We start from the raw sequence: 19,874 nt of genomic DNA on the forward strand, positions 1-19,874 counted from the left end.
CTAATACTAGTTTCCATGACTATTCCTGAAGCAATTTTTGGAAAGGACAATCTGTTTGAACACAGAGCAGTGATTTCTTCCCTATAACAAGGGAAGCTTAGAGCTAACCCATCCTCTGACCTGTTGTTAAGAAATGACTACCCAGATCTGGTTGTTCCAGTCTCTAACTCCAGCAACTTGATAAGCAGCAGAAGCCAGAAGACTGTAAGTTCAAGGTCTGTGCAAGTTCAAGGCTTACCTAGGCAGTTTAGTAAGGTGGAGTGCTTCCCTGGCATACATAAGGTCCTGGGCTCAGTCTCAAATATCATAAATGAATGAATCAACTACTGAGCAAGAGCTTTTGGATTTGGTCCTCAGAACTCAAGAAACAAAAGCAAGGAGAATGGGGCTTCTGGATATTGGAATAGCAGATTCTGCCATACTATAGACCCTTTATCTTGGCCTTCCATATTTGCTCTAGCACTACTCAAGGGGCCACTTACCGGTCAGTGATCCCAAAGCTTGTTATCCCATGTGTGGAAATGCTGGAGCAAAAGGCAATAAGGCTTAAGGAACATAGCATGATGGGTGTGGAGGTAAGAAAAACTAGACTTGAGCCCCACTTCACCATTCATTTGCTGTAAAACTTCAAAAAGGAGTCTAAGCAGTGCCTGTAATAGACTCAGTGTGTTTTCTTTCTCTTCCCAAGAGGATTCACTTGATCAGAAAACATCTTGCTGTTAAGTGAAAGTATAAACTAGTTAGGGAATAGAAGAAAAGTTCAAATGTAGTGCCTTTAAGAGCCCCATTCACCAAGCCACATAAAAGCCCCCTCTCACAATGTCCAAAGACTTGTAGGTGCAGGTATAAAGAGAAAGCTGCTCAGTTTTCTCTCTGTGAGGAAAACAAACAAACAAATGACCAAAAAAAAAAAAAAAAAAGAAAAGAAAGAAAGAAAAAGAAAAACAGTTTAAAGAATGAAAGAATTCTCTTGGCTCACGGTTTCAGTTTCTGGCCATCTGTCTTGATTGATTGGGGACCCACAGCAAGACAGAGCATTATTGAAGTGTATGGGCCAGAGAAGGCTGCTCACTTCATGATATCCATGAGAGGATATCATGGGAGGCGTGGCTGGAGTCCAACAGCCCTATTATCTTCGTCAAGGGCTCACGACCAATGCCCTAAGGACCCTCCCATTCAATGTCATTTCTTAACAGTTTCACAACTTTCCAGTATCGCCACCCCGAGGATCAGGTTTTTGACACACAAACCTTGGAGGACATTTCAGAACCTAACTATAACAGCAGAAAATATACACACTCATCTGTGAGTTGATTCACTTAAATCTTTGCTAGGTTTTAGTGTAGAAAATATAACCATCACTAGGCATTTGGGGCAAGAGGAAATTAAATGGAAGAAATAACAAGACTTGCAAAATCCAATGGACCCTAACAAGGGAAGTGAGGAAGTCTGTATCAGTGGTCAGTATCACTCTGCTCCTGTCACTCCAAGGTTATCAAAGTGCTGTTTCTTTGACTACCACCACTGCCAATGTTACATTCTGTCTACCCTACAATATTGGACAGGGAACAGTGGGCATGGCATCTCATTGCTGCCAACACAGCCACTAAAGCATATTTTCTGCACAAACAACTGAGAAAATGACTAAGACTTTCCCTAAGACCAATAATTGACTAATAGGATTTCATAAAACTTAAAAGCTACTTACAGCAAAGGACCCTATTGAAGCAAAAAGGCAGACTATGGAATGGGAGGAAAGAAATATTTATATCTGACAGAAAGTTATAGTCTGAGCCCTCCCACACTGGTCACTAATTAAGAAAAATGCCTTACAGTCTTGCCTACCACCTGATCTTTTCTCACTTGAGGCTCCCTCTTCTCTGATGACTTTAGTTTGTGTCAATTTGACAATACCCCCACAATACCACAGGAATGAGTTACCTCTTTTGGATGTATTAGCCAGTATGGACCTATAGACATCCAAACATTACAAGGCATTGCTATTGCTCTTATTGTCTAGGAACTGATGATAAGACTCTATTGTTGAAGACAGCAGATATTTGAGTCACAGGGCACGGAGAAAGCAAGCTGGTATTGATGTGGGTATTTCATCTCTACTGGATGGCAAGCATACTGCTGGAGGATCTAATGCACAGACAGCCCTTTGGGTGGGCTAATCCACCGTTTTACCCATCTATAAACCCTATGAACTATAGCAATGACTGGTCTGTCAAGATATGCCTATTGGGGCAAGTAGTGGCACAAATGTTATGGGAGCAACCAGATATTTTCTGGTTGTATTTAAAGCTCAATTAACACCTAATATAGTTAACATCAACTGGGCCAAAATCCGTGGCTGGTTAGGTCACAGGTTCTTGGGGGAGAATCTAAATGGATAATAGTAAACTGCCTCCTAAGTGTCATCTTTATACTCATAGTACATCTTTCAATGTTCACCTAAGAAGCTTCTTTCTGCAGTAGATGGCGATGAACACATAAACCCACTACTGGTCCACATGCACTGTGGAATAGTCATTCCTAAATGGGACATATATATCACACAGCCCTGCAAGGCTCGGGGATCATCCCAGAAGAGGGGCAGAAAGAGTGTAAGAGCCTGAGGCAGTTGAGGTCTACAGTGAAGGAATATTGGTGAAACATGAGAAACTCCATACACATAAACTCAGTGCAGTTGGTCTACATGTACAAGTTCAAGCAAGCCAAAATTCCAGCATTGATGAGGCAAGTCCCATCCCCTAGCTGTAGTGCTATTGCAGTTGATGACTTCTCTCTGTGTGAGAGAGACAGTTTTCTTCAGGGTTGCAGCTCCAGGAGGAGTAGGTGGATGGGGGGTGGAGATCACATGAAGATGGAAGGGAAATGGTAGTGAAAATATAGAATGGATTGAAACAGAAGGAATGGGGTGGATCTTATCAAAATTGCATATTTAAAATTCTCAAATACTAAAAATTATCAATAATCACAAAGAGTAATGCCCCTTCCCTTTCATCTTTCAAATCTCTAAAATGCAGACTTGTTCACAGTCCATGAGTAGGGGAATCTAGGAACTATGCTTTATGAACTTTCTACTTCCAATGCACCAAGAAACAGTGAAACAAAAGATCCTGTAAATGGGATCCCCTGAACAATGTTTGGTATTCACAGATATTTACAGTGTGATCATTTATTACACAAGGTATTTGTGGTTAAAAACAGGCCACTATGAAATACCTCTTTGTGGTTCCTGGCACTCTAAGCCTTGAACAACTGGCTATATTATTATGATATACATGACAAAAGTGCCTTTGATAAAGGTTTTTCAAATCCAATCCAGCTAAGATTGGACAGAGATTAGACATAGGCACCAAGAAATGTAACCATGGCACCAGACAATTAGTTTTAAGAACTGTGGGCTGGGTGTTACAGAGCTCATGAAATATGGAGTTGCTGGGGAGTTGAGGTCTCTTTTCTCAGGACCCATAGAATAGTAAGAACTGGGAATACTTGGCTTCACTGTTGACGTGTTTTACAGTAGAAAAGATCAACCCTGCAGGCCATATTTGATTACAAGATGTACACTTCTATGGTTGTTCAGGCCAATTGTCAGTTACATCCCAGACACCCATGTCTCAGAATTTGTGCAAATGATTGACTTCTTCAGTTTTGGTTCAGAACCTTGGGTATGTGAAATTAAAAGGAATTGCTCTTAATAGGAAATATAGTTCATCTGTGCTTTGGGGGCTACATTCTTATTGTGTTTTGGAGCCACATACACCGTTGAAGTTCTAGCCTTTGCAAGTTTGAAGCTGGAAATAATGGATGTTTCCTAAGCTCAAGGGACAGTTAAAATGAGCTACATGAATATGACTGGATTGGGGGAGAGTGTGGAGAAAAGGATGTAATCTGTAGCTCCAAGAAACAATTATGTCTAAATGGCAGACTAATGGAAAAGCTGTGCCCAGAGATTGTTAAAAACAGAAAGAAAGAAAAAAACCTAAGAAAGCCAGTGTGGACAAAAAGTTTATGGAATGGGTGGGTACCAGTTTATGTTGAATCCTCTGGACCATTAAACTGGGGTTCTGAGAAGATTGTGTGTGTGTGTGTGTGTGTGTGTGTGAGAGAGAGAGAGAGAGAGAGAGAGAGAGAGAGAGAGATCACTGCTCATGATGTTCTTTTTAAAATGTGCACGATTAAAGACTCACATGGAATTTTGTCATTTCCTTGGGATAGACTTGCAGCACTGAAATACTGCTGTATCAAGGGATCTGATAGCAGGATTTTGATTTAGGTTCCTAGGCTGCATTCCTAAGTTTCTCATCCACATGTTTCCTATTTGACATATAACTATTGGACTGTACTATTTGACTGTAACTTCTTACAGCCTAGGTAACCAAGGGCTCAGGTACAAAATTCAGTTACGAAGCAGAATGCAGGAATGACTTCCTTTGGTTGGGAAATTTCTCCAAATGGCTACATTGCAGCTGCTCTCCTCATCTTGTTTTTTGTTTCGGTGTCCTCCGTCTCTCTTGAAGAACATCAGTGAAATGGGGGCCATTGATTATAAGCTTACCCCGATGGAGGTTTGAATAAGCTCATTGGAGAGCCTTTCCTTTTCGATTTCAGTGGAAGGTACCTAGGAAGCAAATCTGTTGCCTAAATGGTGCTGATGGTTGGTGATCAGAATGAAATATCTGCATTTAGGATTGCTATGTTGAAGCTTGAGACTTGCTGACTGCCTCAAGGGTTAAAGGTCCACCACCACCCCCATGGGAATTCATATCTAAGATCCTCAAAATGACTTTAACTTCCGAATGAGTTCATTTCAAATCATCCTGTCTCTCCCTACCCCCAGCCTATGGGATTTGAGGGTAATAAGACTGCTTGAGAAATTTCACTTTGGCCTCAGCTAGGTGAGGATCTCTGCATAAACACCAAGTCCTCAATTTCAATACAGATTTCCCAGGGCAGCTGTATATTTCTTTTGTCATTATGATAAGACATTTGATTTCCCTTCTTGGTTCCCATCCAAATTCATTTCAGTAGATGGACTTATTTTAGGTATTACAAACACTGGTTCTACTGGGTTATCCTTGTCTACTGGAGGAACTGTGGGTTGGGTCTGAGTCACACACATTTTATGGTGTCTGCTCTGGCATGAGCTTCATATTCATTGGCATCGTCTCAGAGTGAAGTTGACTTTCGTTCTCTTTCCCGACTCCAGAATTTCATATGGCCCTGTGATGATTCCAAAAACAGTCTGAGGCTCATTTTGATTGGCTCTAGACACTACAGCCAAGCCAGGTTCACTCTGAGAGGTCCCTGTCCCTCCATGAATGGCCACAGAAGCTTTTGCTCTTGGCTCTGCAATCTAATAGCACCCCTTGCATGGATGATGCCAAAGCAACGCTTTGAAATATGCGCCCATTCTGTGTGGCTTTTCTTGCTGCAGTTTCTGTTCTTTTTTTTTATTGTAGGATCTGGAGACTCACCACTAGAAGACGATGGAGTCTGGTATTCACACTCTCTCTATAAAGGTGAATGCTTTGCTTGTGTGCCGACAAGGACCTGCTGATGCCAGGAGATAGTTCTTTAAAGCTTCGCAGTGCAGACTGTAATAAAGTGACCAGACAACACATTGGCATTCTAATTGCCTGTCCAGGAAAATAAATATTTAAAAATAAATGTGCATAGTCACTCATCCTTCCAATAGGAAAACAAAGGGAAGGAAAAAAAGAAATGTCAGGAGTGCTGCCTTTCAGCACCCCATGGTCATTTTATTCTCCTAAATTTCTTTACTGTCCTCACTTCTGCCAAGGCAAGCTGTAGCTGATGATAGTGAAAATCAAGCCTGATTCATACATTACAGCCAGAAGTGTGCAGAGCAAACCGTCCAAGGTGGGTGCTGCGCCCTGTGCTGCTAATGTACTGACTGCACAGAGAAGGGGAAACCTTGATTTTCATGCGCTTAGCCCATGTTCTCTCTGAGCCTGGCCTGGCTCCTGAGATGATAAGTAAAATGTGCTGTTGCTAAGATGAATTTTAACTTAACAAAAATCCAACTCTCCACAGTTCCCCTAGTATCCACTCCCAGCAGGTATCTAAAGCCTAAGGAACAAGCTTCCATACTGGCTCAGGTAAGTCTACTAAGGCAACTGCACCTGTGACTGCTTCCCTGGGAGCCAGGTAGCTCAGCACAGAAACGAAGGAAAATTTAAATGCGTTTTGTCTGGAACAGCTTCCTCCCACTGCAGAGGAAAACACTCAAGGAAAACAGTCTGGTAAAATCTCATTTTGATATTTGGCCCAAGAAATGCATTCATACTCTGGCAGGAAAATGCTACCCCAGACTGTTGTGACGTTTCTGAGCTATCAGAGAATTGGAAAAGTTCTGGTCAGCCTTTGCCTAAAGACTGTCCTTCAGTTGTTTTCCCAAGAAAGGGGGGCGGGGAGTCTTTCTAAACAATGACTGGTGCCTGTGCCTAGGTGTGTTCCCATATTTGCTTTGATTTCTGAATGCAGTAGTGGGCATTACTTCATTGTCATGGGTATTAAGCAATCCAATCACAAATTTCTACTCAGATGTTTGAGGTAAGGAGATGCTCTGATTCATAAGACCTCCTGGAAGATCTTTTAAAACCCTTTGTGAGTCCCTAGTTTAAAAGGAGTCCTAACACACATTCAGTGTAAAGAGACTCCTATACAGTAGTGGTCACCTCATGTGTCCTTAATTCACAGTGCTTGGTGTCCTCTCCTCACCTCATAGCCTTACAAGCTAGAAAGTTAATAATATATCTAAAAGTATGCCTATCCCAGAACCTGACCTGAATGTCTAAGAATACTTTTTTTCATGATAAATTATTTCTCTTGTCAAATAGATGGCTTGCCTGAAGGAATCACCACACTGTACATTTTATATGTACATACACACATATCAAAACATGTTATATACCTTAAAAGTTTACAATAGAGAGTTAAGGCTTTCTTTTTCTTCTTGTTATTGCTGTTATGATAAGATTGAACCTGGGGCCGTATTCATGCAAGACAAGTGCTCTATTCAAGAGCTACACCTCAGTTTTTAAGAGTCATTCATTTTAAAATTTAGAGGTCAACCATGATTAACTGCAACTTTAGCTATGGAATATTAAGCACCTCCAAGGATCTGGCATATTGTATATTATCAATAACTGAGTTGAACTGAGTCAAATTTAAAAGGAGAAAGATAGATTAAATAACATACATTAAGTTCCCAGTATGTGACATCTTATTTACTTATTTGATTGTATTTGTTTACTTATTGAGGGCTTGCGACAGAATAAAGGTTGATGGTTTTACTTGGGATACCATAGTATATTCACACTACTTGAGGGAAGGGGAGGGCACATAGAGATGTGTCAGAATTACCCTGTGTTTATAGAAGAAGACAGCAAGAGTTAGAGAGAGTAGGGAGTGAGTCCCGTCCTTGTCCTCCCTCAGGCTGCACTTGAGTCTGAACAGGTGTTGCCTCACATCCATGATGCACTAGTAGTTCCTCATTAGCCTGCTGCACCATGCTGCCAGCTCCACAGGCTCCCTTTAATTAGAGTGCTTATCATATTGGCCCTGGGGGATGCAAAGGCTTTCCTGATTAATCAGTTTGGATGTCTACTTGACAAGCCTTGTCTTAACAGTACAAGAGCTTCCTTCCTGCAAGCCTCTATGTTAAACATTTTGTTAATTCACTTTGACTCACCCATGCTTCTCCTTTGCACTTTAAATTCAAATCATTCCCACTCCCACCGTCTTTACTAAAGAACTGATAAACTGTTCAAATACCATCCAAAGTGTTGTTTTGGAAGATAATAAATAAATGAAATGCCTTTTGCAAATAAATAAGGATTTTCCCTCCCCATGGTGGCAACAGCACAGCTTTTGGATATGTAGTCACCACTGACAGAAGAATTTGAAGAGTCCAAATAAAGGATAAAATCTGCTAATTGCATGCTGCATTCAAATATGTGAATTTGTTATATATGAAAACACACACGAATATTATTCACATCGACCATAAATATACATAGCACGTGTAGACTGCATGTATAAAATCTTCCAGAAAGGAAGTGTTCCAGGAAGGCTTGTAGGCCTGATGTATGCTCTGCACATCTGAATCCACGTGGTGGCTGTGAATAAATAAACTCTAGGGTGAATCCTTATCATCTCTACCCAGGACATCTAGGGCATGTTACTTGAGTCATAAATTTCCAATCCACTCACAACTTTCGGAAAGCCATTATATAATATAAGTACTAGCCAAAGGGAACCTGGAAGCATCAGAGTAAAAAAGTGTTCTAATGCCAAAACCTGGACATGACCAGGTTTTGCTTATCAGCAGGGCTGATAAGGGAGCACATCCTTAGGAGAGCATTCCTGGGAGATTTGAAAGGAGGCCTGTGTTCCATTGTGACCACACGATGGCGAACTTACTCCATATACTGGTAGCACAGGTGCTGGTGGGGAAGGAATTGCTGGGCAGCTGAAGGACCATAGCTCTGGTTCAATGTATTAACTCTACACTCACCCCCCACCCGGCCCCGACTTCAGGGGACTTGTCCCTACCCCTAGATAGCATAGTGATGCATGGACTGGCCGCTTCAGGAACTCCTCCACTAAGAAGGTAGTCTTGCCCTTCCTTTGCATGGTAGGTTCCTTTACATGGTGTATTCCAAAGCTAGGGCAGAAGTTCAGCTTTATTAGTGACATCCTAGGTATGCTTTAGGTAGTTGTCCTAGTTGGCTTCTCTGTCACCATGATAAAGCACTGACCAAAACAACTAGGGGAGGACAAGGCTCTTTTTGAGAGCTTCCAGATTATAGTCCACCAAGAGGGGAAGCCAAAGCAGGATCTCAAGCAGAGATGCTGCAGGGAATGCTGCTAACTGGCTTGTTCTCCCAGCAAGCCCAGCATAACATCCAGGATCACCTGCTCAGAGTTGGCACCACCTGCATCCATTATTTGGGCCATCAATAATTATTCAAGAAAATACCCTATAGACGTGCGCATAGGCCAATCTGATGGAGACAATTCCTCAATTAAAGTTTCATCTTTCTGGGTGACTCCAGTTTGTGTCAAGGTCACAAAAACTAGACAACATAGCAACTATAACACCAAAATCAAGTTTTCCATCTGAGGGCATATCACTCTTACCTAAATGGGGGTATAACTGCAGACATCTGAAAAGGGGGATGGTTTTCTTACTTGGGGCAGTTGTTCCATGAGTGTAAGCCAAAATGACACTCTATCATGAACACTGGTATAGCTTAGTTGAAATTAGTAAACAAGAGTACTGTGATTTTCTTTAGAGAGAAATATGCATGTAGCTGGGAGGAAAACACAGTTAATTGGCTCTGTTATATATAGACAGCTAGGGTGAAAATTCACTGTGGCATCAATTAGTCTCAATAGATCAGGATATCATATTAAGGGAAATACTAGAAAGAACAGAAGCTTATTGAATATTTACTTTGTCCTCTGCATTGTGCTAGGTGACAGATATACAGTCTTTATCCCTTATAACATTTGCCTGTATTGACTCAGAGAGTTGAGGTAGCTTGCCCACATCAAACAACTATTTAAAGGAATTTGGATTCATACTTAATTATGTCTGGTACTCAGTCTCATAGCCATAACTTTCTTATCTAGAGGTACCTAAAACACAGGACAGCATTGGAGGTTCAGAATCTGGAATGTAACCAATCTGGGAGCGCAGCGTGAAGGACTGCATTATCTAAACCTGCACTTCTTATTTTTCCCTTTGTTTCTGCCTGTAGACACTCCATGGTGCTCTCCTATCAAGGTGAAGTATGGGGATGTGTACTGCAGGGCACCTCCTGGGGGATACTACAAAACAGCCTTGGGGACCAGATGTGACATTCGCTGCAGGAAGGGCTATGAGCTTCATGGCTCTTCCCAACTCATCTGCCAGTCAAACAAGCGCTGGTCGGATAAGGTCATCTGCAAACGTGAGTAGACTAGACTTGTGCTGAGTCTTCACGACAAAACTGTCTTGCTTTGAGATGAAGCTTTTCACCAAGCGGTAATTTAAAGCCAGTCAATTTCTATCATATAAGAGAGTGGGTGTGTGTTCCTTTTCCAAAGAAGGGCATGCTATACTGTTTGGGGGAAAGAGTAGATAGTTTTTCCAGCACACCAGTGATATTTGTTCAGTAAATACAAGGTTCCAAAGAGTTGCTGGTGATTTAGTAGCAAATAAACTTCCAGAGCTTGTACAGGTAAGTAGGTAGAGGTGAAAGATATGATATGAGTACAGGAAGGGCTCTAAACTAGGGGCTCCTGGATAGGAGACTAAAGAAAAAGAAAATCACGAAAAATAGATCTCCTGAAGAGCAGGATTTAGGGATACAAGGGGAAGTCACTGAAGAAGTGATTCTAAGTCTGTGTAATGGAGTGGGCCTGGGAAGAAGTTGATGGTGCATTTCAGGGGCAATGTCTCAAAGCTTCTCTGTGTAATTCCATGCTTGCTGGCTAACTCCAGAAGCAGGTAGACTAATGACATGTTCTCCTTCATGGCAAGTTCTCCTGTATTAAGACTGTAGATGGTATAGCATTGGTGAAGCCTATTTTGCATACCTTTATTATCCAAAGTTGCCACGCCTTATTGATCACCCAATGTTTTCTAAGTCTTCAACATACATTCAAGTTTTGCATAGTACATGATCGATAGGATTGGGCAAACTGCTGCTCGGGACTATAGGCATGTGGTCCAGAATATGTAGATGATATAACTGAATCTATGTAGTACACACTTAGCAATGTTTTGTCACATTTCCCTGTGACCTGTTCCTAGTTCCTGGTATCGTCTGAGGGCCTTGTTGTTGGATTTCTTGTTTTCATTTTCCCATAGAACTGGGATGTGAGCCCAGGGCCCAGCAAATGCTGAGAAAATCTTTTGTATTCCTAGCTTTAAGAACAAAAACAAAACAAAAGCTTTATGTTAAGGCAGGGTCTCACTAAGTCAAAAGGCTCATGGAAACTAAGTTCGTAGCCCATGCTGATTCTTAACTTGCCTTCTTCCTGCCTCAGTCTCCTAAGTAGCTGGGATTGCAGGCTGGTGTCACCAGATATGGTCGCACTTGCCCTCATCAGCTTTCTTCAGAGAAAGGAGAAAACCTCTTTCAGAAAACTTTCCTGTTGCTGCTTCCCTACCTACTTCTTCTTTATTTCGTTTGTTTATTGTAGTCTAAGAAATCCTATCTCAGTCTCCTGCACCTTAGAATTACAAATGTGAACCATTCGCCCAACTTTCCCCCCCCCCCCATATAAAAGCTCTTCCATAGGCAGTTCTGTCCAATGAGTTTGGTAAAGGGTGGACCCGGGTGTGGAGTTTGAACCGGAATTGTCACCTTTCCTCCAGGGTGTTCTTGATGGAGCAAGCAGAAACTGACTCTGCTCTCCATCACCCCTTGGTGGTGCTCTAATCAACATTGTCCTCTTTGTCTCTTTTTTTTACTGGTCTCCCCCTGACAACCCTTTCTTCCTTCTCTCACGGTTTGCTTCCAGGCAATTCAGTCTAGGACACTGTTGTGGCTGGAATGCCAAAGTAACCTATTGTGATATGAAACATCATGTCTCCTTTGTGGCACATAGGCAGATGCCACATGTTATACTGTAATGCTACATGCTATATTTTTATTGCCACATATTTTATTGAAGCATACTGTTCACTGTATATCTTCCAAGTATCTGGCTTTTGAACTGTTGGACAAAAAAAATTAAGAATTACTGGATGTCTGATTCTATCCTTTACAGAAAAGAGATGTCCTACACTTACCATGCCGGCAAATGGAGGGTTTAAGTGTGTCGATGGTGCCTACTTTAACTCTCGATGTGAGTACTATTGCTCACCAGGATATACACTGAAAGGGGAACGGACAGTCACATGTATGGACAACAAGGCCTGGAGTGGCCGTCCAGCCTCCTGTGTAGGTAAGAAAATATCACAGTCTTCTGGGGCCCCATTTTTGGAGAGAAACAATGGGTCTTTGTCAGTATAACACACATTAAAGGAAACAACACTGTCCTACGTTCACAACCTAAATAGACAGCATTGCATTCAGTAGCTCCTCAGGTTCTAAATCCAATAGCCCTAGACCTCAGTCTCTATCTTAGCTGACTTCAATGCAACCAGCTTCCAGCTGACTGTTGTCAGTTTCTTGACCCACTTCTGCCTCTCTTGGGACCTTACTAGAACTGTGAATTCTCATATCCCCTCTGCTTCCTGAATTTAAAATCCTGGAAGTGGAGCCTAGCACTTTGCATCTCCATAGGCCCCCTGGGAATTTTAAAGTCTTCAAATACAAGGCCACCAACCTCAGGTACTGCCTTTCAAATTTTCTCAGTTTCTCTGGGACCTTGAGAAAAATACAGACTTGAACTCAGCAGGTTTTGGGATTGAGGCTGGGTATTTATCCTATAAGAGAAGGTTTCTGAACATTGACACAACAGATGTTTGCGGCCAGATAATTTTTGTTGTGATCCTATACCCTTTGCAATTTTTAACAGTGTTCTTGGATTTTACCCACTGAGTGTTTAGCGACAATATCTTCTCACCCTGGCCCCAGTCTAGTTGTAGCTATCAGAAATATCTTTAGGCATTTTTCAGTGGCCCTGAGGAAGAAAATTAGCCCCTCTGTTGATGACCACTTGCCTAGGGACAGTACATCTTCACCATAGCTACGTGTAATTGCCACCTGGATACCTTTCAGTAGCTTACCTTAGAGATTCTGATTCAACTAGCCGGAAAAAGAAGCATCTAGAGGAGGCCAACAGAATTCTAAAAGCATCTCAGATGATTTTCCTGCTGGAGATCCAGGATCACTGTCTGGAAGCAGCATTAGCAAAATTACAAATTTCCTGCCTGATCTGAGACTGGCAAGCTTAGAAACACCAGAGTTGAGCCCAACAATCTACTTCTATAAAAAACAGGGGATGTAATTCTGGAGTGAGCTGAAGATGGAAAGCTGGATTCAGGAATTAAAATAGGAAGGAGTGTAGTATCTTTTTACTCAAAGCCACTGTTCTCAGAGCAGAAGCATCAGCACTAGGAGGAAAATACTTAGATGGTAGAACCATGAGATCCAGCAGACCTAAAGCCAAATCGTACCTTTGAATTCTGCTCTCTCTTTAGACATTGGGGTACCTAGCATACCTAGGGCAGTGTATTCTGCACTGACAGATGCTAGAGCCTGAATCTCTGAAGTACTGATATTGTTCTCAAGTTCCTGTGCAAGTGCTTGGGCACCACTGTTGCAGAGGGTCATTTACTCTTACACTGTGAGAGATGTCAGGCCCTGCTCTTAAGGAACATTAACACCCAACTTCACATTGTTTCAAAATAGAATTTTATCTATTCTTTGAAATTTTCATACAATGTACTTTCAACATATTCATCCCTAACTCCTCCCCACCCATCTTTTCTGTGAAGGAAAGCTGAGACCTCACTTGACTTGCTTGAGGTTGCACAGAGCCATGCCTGAGATTATGTCCCCAAATTCTCTGTGCTGAAGTTGCTAAATCAAGGGATTGATTTGGTCCTAGGATGCCAAAAGCAGCTGGTTATAGGAACCTGCATCCTGTCCTGCCTATAGGAACCTTCATCCTGTCCTGCCTGTGTCTGCCCATTCTGCAGGAAACGGACTAGTTCAGTCTCCTAATATATTTTAACACAGCAATTCCTTGATTGCTCAATGTTCTAGGAGGCAGGGGTAGTTACTTCAAGATCAAGATTTGAATCTGATGATGTCCTCTGGGAACCAATATGAGACAGCATCTCTGGCTGGAGCTTGGGAGGTTTTCCATGATGTTATCACTGTCCATTGTCATTATTAGTAACATGTTGTTATTACTCTGATGTTATAACAAGAAATCAGTTGAAGATGTAATCCATACCCTGCTTTAACTGTTATAGCCTATACCATAGTTTAATCCACTTGAAAACAATAAACCCAAATTATTTTTTACTTTTTTTATTGGGCAATGGTCAGGACAAAAGTCATTTTAAGTTTTTCAAACACAAGGAAATATATCAGAGGGACCTGGTTACAAAAGCATAAGAAAAGCAAGAGATATGCTTCAGTGATTGAGAATATATGTACATACACTGTTCTTACAGTAGACTTGAATTTAGTTCCCAGCACCCAAGTTGGTAGGCTTATCTGCCTGCAACTCTGCTCCAGGGTGATCTGGTGTCCTTTTCTGTCCTCTGATGGCAACCACATACACATGGCATATACATACTTAATACACACACACACACACACATAATAAAAATTATAAAAAATAATTTAAAAACTCAAAGTAAAAGTACATTAATGAAAATGAAAGAGTAAAGCCACAACTGTATTCTGTATCAGTTTTTCATTACTATGATAAAATACTTGACTTTGATAACTCCCAGGAAGATCTATTTTGGCTCATGGCTACCTTCAGTTCATCATGCTGGGAAGGGCAGAGATCACCTCATGGTGTCTAGGAGAGGGGGCATCTAGGAGAGAGTCTCATAGACAGGGGAGTGTGGGAGAGAAAGAGGAAAATGAAAGGCTTAGTACATTTGTTAGATTTCTCCTTTTCCACATTTTATTTCATCTAGGCTCCAGAGTATGGGATGGGGCCACCTATATTTAGGATGTCTCTTTCCCATAGTTAATCACCATTGGAAATACCCACATAGGCATAAGCAGTGGGGTGTCCCATCAACTCCCTAGTCAATTATCAAATTATTGGATTTGGCAGCCAAGATTGACCATTGCAATGTTATTATTGACAGCTCTTTACAGGCAGAATCCACTATTTAGTACAGGCTAGAAGAGTAATAGTAAAATGGTTGAGTCGGCCACAGCTCTTCATGCCCCAGTGATTTAACATCACGATGGATGAGAAGGAAGAGCTCAGGAAATATTCATTTATGGTCATTATAGAAATACAATATCTTCTACTGCCTTTCTGCTCTCTTTCTCATGTCAGTGAGACCAATGTGGTACCCAGTTGGCAAAGGAATATACACAGTATTGTGTTCAGATATAGTCCTGACCCTAAAGGGGATGATATGACAAAGCTAAGTGCCAACACAATGGCAGAATCACCTTTCTCTGGTTAGGCAGTGTCTCCTGAATCCTAGTGTACCTTTCCTGTGAACCCCTGCTCAGTGAGGATAGATAGAGTATGCTGAGGGGTGAGATCTAGACATGCCCACCACTAAGTCCATGTGTTCAGCGGAGAAGGGCACTTCACAGATGCTGCCTCTGGTATCTCCCAGTGCTTTGCTCCCTGTGTGCAAACTAGCTCTTGAAAACAAACCAAAAGAAGCCAATCATATCTTGGTTCCCTCATATTGGGAGGAAAGGAGCAGAGATTATGGTGCTGGAGAGGAGAAGCCCCAAACTCTTTCTGCTAAGTAAGCTTTGGCAGGGTACTCCAGGGACATACTGTTCAGATTTCCAGATTGTGCACAACAATGGAAAGAAAATGCTGATTGTTCTCAAAAAGCAGCAAGCATGTCTAAAGCCAGACCAGATGGCCCTGGAACTTGCCCAGAGGGAGAGGGAAGAAAGGAAGAAATGAACCCCAATTTCAGGCAATTTATCTTTCCATTTACTGAGACAAGGTTCAAGTATATGGCAGAAATGGAAATTGGGTAAACAACAAGGTGGAAATGGAAAGGGGGTGCGGGTACCCAAGAGCTTTGCACTAAATGACAAAAACAGAAGACGTATGCTGGCAATGTGATTTTGGTGACAGACAAGCTGGAGTTTGTCACCAAAGAGTTGTACTCCAAAGCTATCATTTACTCCTTTGGCTTTATTAATAAGTTTGCTTGTGTGCTGGCAGGAACAAGGCTTCCTTGAGCATAACTTAGAGGCTTGCCTATTTTAGGAGCTGACACATGGTGCTTGAGTTGTTCCCAGGTTTCCACACAACCTTAAACAGCACATTTTGGCCAGAACTGTGCTGAGTCCTGAGAAAGTTAACCCAGTTCTCTTCCAAACTGGGAAGGAATAAGGACACTGGGCTTACTTTGACTCCAAGATGTTCAGTTCTGAGGTCTGGCTAATTTGTAAGTGCCACAAGTCAAATTAATTCTCTCACTCAGACTAAAGTCAAATTCAGCCATATAAGAAGTGAGTAGGATCATGTGGGTGGAAGAAAGGCATAGTGTAAGCTACAATGGGGTGAAGAAGTTGAGAAGACCTTCCCCACACTGACTGGAGCTAGCATTGTTTAAGGCATTTTAATTTCTGTCAAATTTCATTAATTTGGTTCTACAGAACAATGGGCAGCAAGAATGAACACAAATCTTAATTTAAAGACCACATTTTAAGTAGACACACCTTTCTACTGTGAACTGGAACATTTTCCTACTCCAAAACAGGAAGAAAAAATTAAAGACAGTTTTAAAAACGTGGATAAAGAAAAATTAGCAAATGCCTTTTGGCGTGAAGAGAGTACCTATTTTCTTTAACAAAGGACAATGTACAAACCAATTTGGTTGTTGAAATTCCTCTCTTTTTAAAAACTATTTCCTACAGAGTAAAGTAGTCAGGGATTCAGCATCGCAAGTTAAATCCTGGAATAAAAAAAAAAATCTTTGAAAGAGAAGATACTGAAATTTATGGCAGACATTTGGCTGTCTAATGTCTCAGTTTAACCAGTGCCCCACGGGGATTTTTGTTGGGCTACGATTCATTTTTCATTGCTACAAATACTAGCAGAGCTAAGAATAAATGCACAAGTGCATTGTTACAGATGATCTTATATAAATTTTCTCCAGGCTTGCAAATACACATTCCATCAGGAATCTAATTTCAGGCTTAAAACCATTTGATTGATGGAAATCCTGGTCACATTTCTGCTTCTCATGACTTACCACTATAACTGAACAGTCAAACTTGGAGTGGCTGACTCTAATATTAATGACTCTGTGGTTGGGCATCATTAATTGTGGTGCTTGCTCATTGCTTTCCCTTCTTGTTTCTTTTGTTGTTTCTGGAAAGTTCCTTGAGGTCGTTTAGTGCCAAAGAAACGGAGCCATTTCCCAGAGCCATCTGCAGGGACTATCCTCTGGCTGGAGCAAGGAAACAATTAGGCAAGTTTTCAAAGAGAAGTTTTGTTTTGTCTATGGCAGCCAGGCACTCCTTGTGGCCCCAGGAGATCGATGACTCTGACCCCCATCATCACTCTCAAGTTCTTTTTTAAAAAAAACTATACTTCTAATTAAAATGCAATTGTATTATTTTCCTCTCCTTTTCTTCCCTCCCACCCTCAAACTCATATGTTTGTTTCCTTCGTTTGTTGCCTTGCAACAGACCAGAACTTAGTGATTTCATACAGCTAACTTACTGATTAAAGAAACACTGTGAGGTAGAAATTTAGGTAGCATTCTGTGGGGTCAGCTGCCCGCTGCTAGTCATAATAATAGCTCAGGTGATAATGATTACGGGACTAAGGGATGCAGGATAGCCTTCCTGAACATATAAAGCACTTTGACTCAGGAAAGCAAAGTTGACTAGAGTCTGACTAAATTTCAATCTTTCCCTCTTCTCTCCCAACAACCCTCTGTTTTCTTGCCTCCCTCCATGAACTAACACCATTTGAATTGCTTTTCATAGCAACTGCCTCTAAACCTGTGAAATCTAAAGTTGCCAGATTCTGTAACAATAACCTAGGTCTGAGGCTGACTGAGGATCTTTGAGTTTATTGTTAGTTGTTGACCAAGACATTCCCTAGAAGCTCTTCCCTATTGCAAGTGCCTGTCTGGTTAAACATGTTAAAGATTCCTGGGTAAATAGTTCTGCTGCCAAGTTTGATACACTACAATGTATTTGATTATTGTACTTTCTAACTCAGAAAGGAAAGGGGACTACAGAGACAGGACATCATTTGTCAAAAAATCTCCAATGAATGGGACATAGAACAGAGAATGAGTTTCACGGGGACTTCAGGATTTCCACACAATAACTGTCTTTGCACGCATCTGGACTTCAAAGGGAATAGTAATTATGTTTCTATAGTAACTTTCTCTATTTCATGCATGGAAATCTATCCTAACTTAAAAAAAGCTATGGTGGCCACGGGTAACTGGGGAATAAAAACCTTAGCTCTCTGGAGCATCAACTGTTTCATGGGCTGGTCCTATCAATTGAGAAAGAAGGCAGTTGTTTTAGGAGGCTTTAGAATCCAGCCTTTCTGATTTCTCTAAGGGCTTATAGGAAAGCTGTGGTAAGTAATTTCAAAAGTATATGCACATAAAGGTTGGATGCAAATACCAAGTCATCATCATCATCATCATCAACAACAACAACAACAACACACACACACAACACACACACACACACACACACACACACACACACACACACACACACGAAGGAGCACTTGAGTTCTTAAATTTCTTTTGAGACGTAGAATAGTGTATTTAAATGCCAGACCAAGGAAATTCCAAAAGAGAAGACATGCTTTCCAGTGTATAAATATGAATGTTAATAATAGTTTTTAGTAGTTTACTTGGACTTAACATTAGGTGTGAAAATTCAATGAGCAGATGTAAAAGGAGCACTTTGGATGCATGGATTGGGCACATAGGGTTCAGAAAAAATTACTTCCTCTCTGGTGTGGCTTTTATTTATTTTGTGTTTGGAGAAGCTCTCTTTCTAAACAACTAGGTCCCTTTTGACTGTTCATTGTTAAACAGACACAAGCCGTCTTTGGGAACCTCTGAGATTCTTCCCCCAGATAACCTACTTTGGAGTGTATTTGTTTGCACTGTCATTTCACCTAGTTGACACAGGGAAAACAGACAGTGTATCAGTCACATTTATTTTACCTGCTGCAGAGAGCAAGACGCTTTCTTCACTCTCATACATGCTAACACAATGTAATTACACATGGAAATCAATAACCTGTCCTCAGCCTCCCTGTCTCTATTTTACCTTTTACGTAAACATATTTTCTAGAAAGCAGTTGTCAGCTATCTCTGACCAATGGGAAGCAGACATTCAACACTTATTTTTCTGGTTCACCCAAGACTTTGGAACACTCACCTGAATTATGAAAGCATGCCTTGTATTACCTAGCATAGTAAAAAAAAAAAAAAACCAAAGGGATTATTATAAAGAACCTAGTAACTGCAAATGTATACTTCAGATATATTTCAGCACATACATAATTATTTTATTAATTTGTAAGTTATAACTTTCACATTTTAATGTCATTAGTGTTGGGATGCTTCTTATACTTGATCATGACTTAAATTCAATGAAATATGATAGTTACTTAGTTTCAGATCAGTGTAATAAGGCTGAAAATTCATAGTCCATTGAAGCATGACATTGGGTGAAAGCAAACTGAAATAAGTAAAGGTAAAACTGTTTGAGAAAATATTCAATATTCATAAGTGTGTTTTTACACTACATAAAATGAGAAATCCGTAGATAAGATACCGAGGAAGGCATATGGAGACATTTACTCGACGCCTTTAGTCTCTGGGACGAGTGATTCCGTATCAGAAGGGACGTTTAACTTTCACCCAGGTTGTAATAGCATTTAGATAATTATTGGGTGATCTGGAGGCAATGCAAAACTGACTGCTGCTCACTGTCTTTAAATATATTCCTGTCTTCTTGGCATCAAGGACCGAGCGGCAAACTTTATAATTTCCTCCTGTGATTTCACTTCAGCTTTGATTACAGGCAACAACCCAATGTATAATTAACATCTCAGTCATTCCCAGCCCTCATTATCAACCCATCTTGTTATGGAGGGGGTGGAGTAACTCAAATACAGCACCTAAACCCTGGTGAGCCTCAGTGTGAACATATATAAGCTGA

At 41.1% G+C, this 19,874-nt stretch overlaps 1 protein-coding gene across 2 annotated transcripts in view; it reads left to right on the forward strand.

Annotated features, from left to right (window-relative positions):
- The window catches only part of Srpx (sushi repeat containing protein X-linked), an 82,280-nt gene that overhangs the window by 45,331 nt on the left and 17,075 nt on the right, over window positions 1-19,874 (forward strand). Inside the window, exons 2-4 of one of the 2 annotated variants that reach the window (XM_052171406.1) lie at window positions 5,475-5,534; window positions 9,804-9,995; window positions 11,803-11,979. In XM_052171406.1, coding sequence (XP_052027366.1) covers window positions 5,475-5,534; window positions 9,804-9,995; window positions 11,803-11,979 — 429 coding nt within the window. The remainder of the gene's footprint in view (window positions 1-5,474; window positions 5,535-9,803; window positions 9,996-11,802; window positions 11,980-19,874) is intronic. The other variant, XM_052171407.1, reaches the window with a different exon arrangement.

The sequence above is a fragment of the Apodemus sylvaticus genome, chromosome X (genome assembly GCF_947179515.1).
Source record: "Apodemus sylvaticus chromosome X, mApoSyl1.1, whole genome shotgun sequence".
NCBI classification, from domain to species: Eukaryota; Metazoa; Chordata; class Mammalia; order Rodentia; family Muridae; genus Apodemus; species Apodemus sylvaticus.